We start from the raw sequence: 8,751 nt of genomic DNA on the forward strand, positions 1-8,751 counted from the left end.
CATTATTTTTGTCTTACTGAGATTTACTGTCAGGGCCCAGGTCTGACAGAATCTGTGCAGAAGATTGAGGTGCTGCTGTCGGCCCTCCTTGGTTGGGGAGAGAAGCACCAGATCATCAGCAAACAATAGATATTTGACTTCAGATTCTAGTAGGGTGAGGCCGGGTACTGCAGACCATTCTAGTGCCCTCAACAATTCGTTGATATATATGTTCAAGAGGGTGGGGCTTAAGCTGCATCCCTGTCTCACCCCCCGGCCCTGTGGAAAGAAATGTGTGTGTTTTTTACCCATTTTAATCGCACACTTGTTGTTTGTGTACTTGGATTTTATAATGTCTATAATAGTTTTCCTCCAACACCACCTTCCATCAATTTGTATAGCAGGCCCTTATGCCAAATTGAGTCAAAAGCGTTTTTGAAATCAAGAAAGCATGAGAAGACTTTGCCTTTGTTTTGGTTTGTATGTTTGTCAATTAGAGTGGCAGGTAGCCTAGTGGTTAGAGCGTTGGGCCAGTAACCGTACATGTTGCTAAATCGAATCCCCGAGCTGACAAGGTAAAAATCTGTCATTCTGCCCCTGAACAAAGCGGTTAACCCACTGTTCCTAGGCCGTCATTGTAAATAGAATTTGTTCTTAACTGACTTGCCTAGTTAAATAAAGTTTTTTTTTTTAAGTGTGTGCAGGGTGAATATGTGGTCTGTTGTACGGTAATTTGGTAACACAGATAATGAACCTCCCAGTAATGATCCGTTTTTTCGGGCAAGCGCCGAAGCCTTCAGAGAGCCTAGGGATCCCATTACTGTTAGTATGTGTCTGCTCCAGGCAGGTGTGTATGTCTGTCAGTCAGTCATCCAGGCTGTGTTAAGTTCATGTGGCGATTATTATGTGGCGCTCACAACAGCTCCTAAATTGGTAAATACCAGAATACGACTGGGAGTAATACACTTGAACGCCACCGCAACTGGTAACTAGTAGTGGGAAACGTGTCTATCATCTCTGAGCTCCGACCTATGTTACATGCTGAACTCTGACGTTACACACTAAGGAAATTACCTCGATAACAGCATTTTTCAGAAGTTAAATGCAACAACAAAACATTATTTGTGAAAAACAATATATTAATATGGTTTTTAACACTACAATTTGTTTGCGGTGTTCTCAAGTTGAAAGCACGTGAATGCACACAACTCTTTGCTCCCAGTTTACAAGTAGTACTTTCTGAGTATCCCACTTGAACACAGCATTAGTTATTGACTACTAACCTTGAATTGAGTACTCAGACCCATCCCTAACAATAAGTAAAAAATAAGATAAAGACAGTAGTCTGGTCTTTGTGGTTCCGCCCCTGTGTGTAGGTGAAAACAAATACTTTAAATGTTCAGGCAAGTGATCATAATCTTTGGGCAACACCTCAAAAATCCTGACCTGCCTGATGGGCATGTGCCTTTCAGACTTTGGTTTAATGTCAATCCCTGCAGTGATGTGATTTCTCAGAACCCTTTACCCCTATTCATATAATGTGACCTTTTAAGACCCAAGTCATTGTGAAAGTGAAGCTACTGATGATAGTCTGTCCAGCAAGCCCTGTAAAAATGATAGATGAGCTGGTAATGAATTGCTATTGAATGTAAAAGGTGGGTAAGTCCAGAGATGAGCTAGCACATGTTTTACTGAGCTGGCATTCCCAGTAGTCAGCAAAGAGGAATGGAGGAGGGAAGGAGGAATGAATGTAGAAAATAACAGGTAATACCAGGAACTGTGATGCAACAGCATGCGATCGTGACATTTTGCCAACAACCACCCAGGTGTGTTAGTGTTGAGGGAGTGGCTGTAGCCGGTAGCCTTCCTGTCTGCCGGTTGGAACAGCTGCAGTATAAAATACATATGCACACATGAACCGGACACTCTCCGACTTTACACTGACTGACACACAGCTCAGGTGGATATTTGCCTGCTGGTGGTCTATTCAGGTAGGTTTTTACCTGTTGGACCTTACCCCATAAGGGAAGAGAGCTCACTTCATTCAGTGCTCTGATCCACACTCTTTCTATTACATTGGACTTGTGTCGCGCTTTGTGCACAATATAGCGGTACATTTGTCACAGACTCTGACATAAACCCCCAGAGAGCAAGCAGGGGAAGACAGGAGCACGGACACACTCCCAAGGGATAGGTAGAAATCTTGAGAGGAACCAGACTGCAACAACGTGACTGGGCCGTTGGACTCTATATATTTGGACATGCCGCTGTGGAGACGGACACTTGCTGGCGATGAGGAGTGCAACCGGGCCGTGCTGGTCTCCGAGTCAAACTTTGACCACGGGGTACCACTGGGCAGAAGGCCGGGGGCAGAGAAAGACACCAAGAGACTCCACGGTGCCTTGACCAGACTGGGCTACAGGGTGGACATTCACATGGATCTTAACGCTGAGGAGATTTACACACTCTTCAAGACAGGTAACACACATCTTATACACACGCCCCTGCTACAAATCAGCTCCAAAACAATAATAAATACTTTATAACCTGGTTTTATCAATGTTATCAAACTTATCAGAGTTGCTACATAATGTTATCAATTAGGGGACGGTCACGGAGTCCGCCGCAGCCCAGCACACAAAGCAATGGAAAACGTATACACACACATACAAACACACTTATCATGTTCTCTAACCCAAAAGTCCTAAAAGTCTATGAAGGTCTCAGATTCTGGGAGGAATCGTTAACTGTTCGTCTCCTGAAAACAGCCCAACCCTCAAGATCCTTCGAAGTCAACACTGATTGATCTTGTTTTAACACCAGAGAAATATGTTAAATGTTAAATGTTGTTATTTTACTGCTGCTCTTTAATTATTTGTTACTTTATCTCTTACTGTTTTTTAGGTATTCTAAAAAAAACCTGCATTGTTGGTTAAGGGCTTGTAAGTAAGCATTTCACTGTAAGGTCTACACCTGTTGTATTCGGCGCGTGTGACAGATAACATTTGATTTGATTTCTACTGGTGTCTTTGCCCAAGACGTTAATGACCATTGCCCAGTTGTTTGTGTTAGAGATGTGAGAATACAAAAATCCAAGCCTTGTGTCATGACAAACAGGAACTTTAAAAACCACAACGAATAGACTTTTTTACAGGATCTTTATTTTAGTGAGCTTGATTGTATTTCAGCTTTCCCTGAACCTGATTTAGCTTTGAGCCTTTTTGCAGATGTCTTCAAATGCTATTGTGGATAATCATGCTCCCTTTAAAAAATTAAGGGTTAAAGGTAGTTTGACTTCCTGGTGCACTCCGGAATTATCAGAAGTCATTCACAAAAGAGATAAGGCTTGGGTCAAGGCCAGAAAGACAGGCATAGGCCCAGACTGGCAAGCATTTAAGCAACTGAGCAATCATTGTGTTAAAAAAAAATCAGAAAGGCAAAATCTGATTATTAAGTAACTGTGCTTTCAGATTGTAATGGGAACCCGGCTAAATTCTGGAAAACTGTAAAAATCCCTTAATAGTTCTCGTTCCCCCTCTCTGCCACAACAAATTAATTCAGACTCTGGCTTCATTACAACAACAAAAATGTCAAAATTGAATCACCATTTTATTTGGGCTATCTCTTTGAAAATAACTTCTTAGCCTATTCACAATGATATTAGGCTGGATGCTGATAGCCAGTGCTTTTCTTTTAGGTTATTTACAGAAAAGGAACTCCTGGATGCTTTGCTAGCAAATAGACAACAAGAAATCTATAGGAGCTGGAGCTGACCAATTTGGATCCTGGTCTGCTTCATTGTGCAGCGCCCATCATTGTTGGTTCAATAACCCACTGTTTTTATTTAATGTTGTTATCAGGAAATATTTCAAATGTATGGGAAATCAGCTCTTGTACTGCCACTCCATAATTGCGGGGATAGTAGAGATCTTAATCACTATCGCCCCATTTCAATATGTCCTTGTCTAGCTAAGATTCTCGAATCCTTGGTAATTGTACAACTTTGCTAAAAAAAAGTTATCGGAGAAATGTATTTTGAACGTAAGCCAATCAGGGTTTAGGCCTGGCGTAGCGTTATGACAGCAACCACTTTAATTGTTAATGATCTTGTCAACAGCTTTTGATACTGTTGGTCGTGCTATTTTATTGACTAAGTTGATAGGCCTTGATAGGCCTGAGCTCTGACGCCTGTTCATGGTTTCATGATTATCTTAGTGACAGAACTCTGGCCATCGAGATTTATGCGGTTTAGTATGAATTTCTTAAAGTCCATAAAGGTGTACTACAGGGGTCGGTTTTGGGACCTGTTCTCTATTTATATTAACATCATACGTCAATCTGTTACAAATGGTACATTTCATCTATATGCGGACGATAGTATTATGTATGTTATTTCCTGACTGTTGGTCTGGCTGTGTCTAAACTACAGTCAGGTTTTATAGCTGATTTAAAACTTGTGCTTAATATGGGCAAGACTATATTCATGTTGTTTTTAAAAATTCTCGTAAGAACGTTTCAAATTACTTACATGTTCACTCATTAGATGGTTCTCCGATTGAATGAATCCCTCGTATAAATACTTAGACACATGTATTTGTATGGGTTTGACATTTAAAAAACATATATATGAGCTGGTTAAGGAGCTAAGATTTGAAGTTGGCTTTGTCTACAGAAACAGATTGTGCCTTTCTCTAAGCAGGTAGGAAGCAGATCATTCAGTCAACCTTTTTATCTGTTCTTGATTATGGTGATGTTATTTATCAAAGTGCAGCTGCTCCTACTCTTAAACCTTTGGATGCCATCTACCATAGTGCCCTTCGTTTTGTTTACAGGTGACCGTTTTGATACCTATCGCTGTATCCTGTATCAAAACGTTGGCTTAACTAAAGACCTGTAGATCTCTACATTACTTCCAGGTGAAGCTGGTTGAGAGAATGCTCAGAGTGTGCACAGCTGTCATCAAGGCAAAAGGGCGGCTTCTTTGAAGAATCTCTAATGTTTTGTTTAACACTTTTTTGGTGACTACTTATGTGCTATTTCATAGTTTTGATGTCTTCATTATTATTCTACAATGTAGAAAATAGTAAAAACATAGAAAAACCCTTGAATGAGTAGGTGTGTCCAAACTTTTGACTGGTACTGTATACTGAACAAAAATACAAATGTAACATAAAATAATTTCAAAGATTTTACTGAGTAGCCATTTGATTAACTGTTTAGCAGTCTAATAGCTTCGGTGTAAAAGCTGTTGAGGAGCCTTTTGGACCTAGACTTGGAACTCCGGTAATGCTTGCTGTGTGGTAGCAGAGAGAACAGTCTGTGACTAGGGTGGCTGGAGTCTTTAAAAATGTTTAGGGCCTTCCTCTGACACCGCCTGGTATAGAGGTCCTGGATGGCAGGAAGCTTGGTCCCAGTGATGTACTGGGCCGGACGCACTACCCTCTGTAGCGCCTTGTGGTTGGATGCCAAGCAGTTGCCATACCAAGCAGTGATGCAACCTGTCAGGATGCTCTCAATGGTGCAACTGTAGAACTCATTGAGGATCTGAGGACCCATGCCAAATCTTTTCAGTCTCCTGAGGGGGAATAGGCATTGTCGTGCCCTCTTCATGACTCTTGGTGTGTTTGGACCATGATAGTTTGTTATTGATGTGGACACCAAGGAACTTGAAGCTCTCGATCTGCTCCACTACAGCCCCGTCGATGGGAATGGGCTACAGACGTGAGTGCTACTGGGCGGTAGTCATTTAGGCAGGTTGCCTTGGCATTCTTAGGCACAGGGACTATGGCGGTCTGCTTGAAACATGTAGGTATTACAGACTCGGTCAGTGAGAGGTTGAAAATGTCAGTGAAGACACTTGCCAGTTGGCCAGTGCAGCCACTGAGTATGTATCCTGGTTACCCTTTGTAATCCATAATAGTTTGCAAGCCCTGCCACATCCGAAGAGCGTCAGAGCCGGTGTAGAATTCTAGAATTCAATCTTAGTCCTTCATTGACGCTTTGCCGGTTTGATGGTTCGTCAGAGGACATAGCGGGATTTCTTATCAGCATCCGGATTAGTGTTCCGCTCCTTGAGTGGCAGCCCTAGCTCAGTGTGGATGTTGCATCAAATCCATGGCTTCTGGTTGGGATACGTACTGTACGTATGGTCACTGTGGTGACGACGTCGTTGATGCACTTATTGATGAAACCGGTGACTGATGTGGTGTACTCCTCAAAGCCATTCGATGAATCCCGGAACATATTCTATTCTTTTAGATTGCATTATACAGGGTACATTTGTAAATAGACTTAGGTCTCAATATGTCTTCCCTGTCAAAATAAAGGTTAAATAAATATTAAGGAGGGGGGAGGCAGAGGAAAGATACTGTCATTCATTGTTATTTACAGTAAAAACCACTGGAGATGTGAAATATGTAAAGGGCGCAGACAGGATGAAACTATGACACACACACATGCACACAGCGAGAGAGACATAATGTCCTAGTGATCCATTGCACAGTCCCATACACACCTATTTAATAACTACTCTGCAAACACCTGCAGACATGTGCACACTGTGTTGTGCCCTGCAGACAGAAGGATGACTGATGGGTGAGCTAATTGTTAGTTGAAGCAGACTGTTTCGAGGAATCAAGGGCCACCATCGTCACATGCCACAGCAGGACATAGAATTTTCTAGTTGTCTTTTTTCTGCTAACTGGCTCAGCCAGAAAGCTAGTCTGGTCCTCTCAAGGTTTTTTTTACTTGCCACTGTGCTGCTGCTTGCTCTTAGTGGGTCTAGGCCAATAAAGCATTTTCTGACCCAAAAATGTATAAATGAATACAATTTGATTAATTGATTGATTGCAGAGAGCGAGCAGCCGGTGAAAGAGTGCTTCCTGGCGGTGCTATCATCTCACGGGGAGGAGGGTTGTGTGTTCGGGGCGGACGGAATGCCGGTTAGACTGTCCCACATCTTCTCCTTCTTCAACAACACACACATGGAGGGAAAGATCAAACTGTTCTTCATCCAGGTCAGTACCATCATCACCACACCCACAACAGTGAGGTCAGTCATTCAATCAGTCAGTGATAATAATCAATAGTAATCATCTTTACCTCTTTCTCTCTCTAGGCGTGTCGTGGGGGTGAGCTGGATGATGGCGTGACAGTGGAGGCGGATTCAGCAGGAAGTGACATCATTGAGGACACCTTGTCTCAATACATGTCCATCCCCATGGATACGGCAGTTATGTACGCCACCGCACCAGGTTACGGGGCGTTCATGAACCCTCTGGGGGCCGTCTTCCTCCAGACATTCTGCATCCTATTGGAGGAGGAAGGGGGTGGTGCACTGGAACTGACACGCCTTCTCACACGCCTTTCCCATCATGTGGCCTTTTGCTTCGAGGCCAAAGGTCGTCTGCTGGGGGGGAAAAAGGAAATGCCTTGCTTCGTATCACGACTGACCAGAGAGGTGTTCCCATTTGCCGAGCCCGGAAGGAGGGCGTAGCCAATGGACTTTCTGCCGCAACATTCGGCAACCCAGAGTACAACAGACCTCACAAACATATAAGCTGAACCCAAAGCCTTTGTTAGATCTGAAGAGAACGGTCTCTCTCGGATTGTTAGGCTTGACTCTTGCTCTGTCAGCTAGTACGGTTGACTTCGAGTGTTGTTGGTCAGAAGGTTGTGTTTGTGGGCCTAGGTTGGGATTGAATTTCCACTCTGTTACATTTGTGTGCATGAAATAAAATAACATTGTGATGATCAGACATGTGGATGCAGGAACAGATCGGGAGGTGTTGATGGTTTCACCATAGAGTAGATTATCATTGCCCCTTTCCTCAACAAACGAATGCGTCTTAAAATATCCTAGAGGATGAAAATGGCTAGCTATCACTTAGCTTCTGCTGCTATGCTCTTATTTGAAACCATTTAATGTAAGTTGAGTGTGCTAAAAACTACCTTGAGGAAATTGATATTTTTAATTCATTGACTGATATGTTCAAGGTATTTTTTTGTATTGTAACTAAGACAAATTAGTTTATTTCTGAGTTATGGCTCTGACTGGGCTGATACAGTTGATTTATTTTTTATTTCACCTTTATTTAACCAGAACAAGTTCTCATTTGCAACTGCGACCTGGTCAAGATAAAGCATAGCAATTCGACACATACAACACAGAGTTACACATGGAATAAACAAAACATAGTCAATAATACAGTACAACAAAGAAAACAAAGTCTATATACAGTGAAGTTGAAGATACAGCCAAATATGAGTACCTCTGCTGTAGAGGAATGAGGAGCAACAGCCCATATATACTAAAAGATTAAACCCACTTATGTGTAGGTGGGCAGGTGAGGAAGACATACTGAGCTGTTGGAAGGACTAGGGGCATTTCCCGACACAGACAGGTAAGAATGGGACAGAGGAACACATGAGTGACCGAAAGGTCGCCGATGAAAAATCTGTCTGTGCCCTTGAGCAAAGGTAGTTATCCCTAATTGCCCCTGTAGGTCGATCTGGATAAGTGTCTGCTAAAATGTCAATGCTTTTCAATTAGGAACATTTGTTTTGATTTCAGAGTTGACAAATATAAATGGAGTCGACCCCAACTCTGCCACACATTATTGATTCATTACTGATAAAATTGTGCTTCTTAGCTATTGCTTTTCACTCTAAAGATTAATTTACGGGAAGCGGTGTTCCATCAGGAAGCCGATCAGACACCGAACTGAAAGTTTAAAAGAGCAAACATTATACAACACAGTTTACCCAGGGACG

The 8,751-nt window shown here is 42.4% G+C and overlaps 1 protein-coding gene across 1 annotated transcript; it reads left to right on the forward strand.

Annotated features, from left to right (window-relative positions):
- Window positions 1-1,862: 1,862 nt before the first annotated feature.
- Window positions 1,863-7,736, forward strand: LOC112230827 (caspase-7). Its single transcript, XM_024397160.2, has 3 exons — window positions 1,863-2,457; window positions 6,832-6,995; window positions 7,097-7,736. Exons 1-3 carry the CDS (start codon window positions 2,241-2,243, stop codon window positions 7,472-7,474), a joined length of 759 nt encoding a protein of 252 aa, XP_024252928.1. The 5' UTR covers window positions 1,863-2,240; the 3' UTR covers window positions 7,475-7,736.
- The last annotated feature ends 1,015 nt before the right edge of the window (window positions 7,737-8,751 follow it).

The sequence above is a fragment of the Oncorhynchus tshawytscha genome, linkage group LG33 (assembly GCF_018296145.1).
Source record: "Oncorhynchus tshawytscha isolate Ot180627B linkage group LG33, Otsh_v2.0, whole genome shotgun sequence".
Lineage (NCBI taxonomy): Eukaryota > Metazoa > Chordata > Actinopteri > Salmoniformes > Salmonidae > Oncorhynchus > Oncorhynchus tshawytscha.

What these genes read in the sequence shown, in the direction of transcription:
- LOC112230827 (XM_024397160.2), top strand. Translation starts at nt 2,241, where the DNA reads ATGCCGCTGTGGAGACGGACACTTGCTGGCGATGAGGAGTGCAACCGG. An exon ending in TTACACACTCTTCAAGACAG is followed by an intron (nt 2,458 to 6,831) that starts GTAACACACATC and finishes GATTGATTGCAG; the next exon opens with AGAGCGAGCAGCCGGTGAAA. An exon ending in TCAAACTGTTCTTCATCCAG is followed by an intron (nt 6,996 to 7,096) that starts GTCAGTACCATC and finishes TTCTCTCTCTAG; the next exon opens with GCGTGTCGTGGGGGTGAGCT.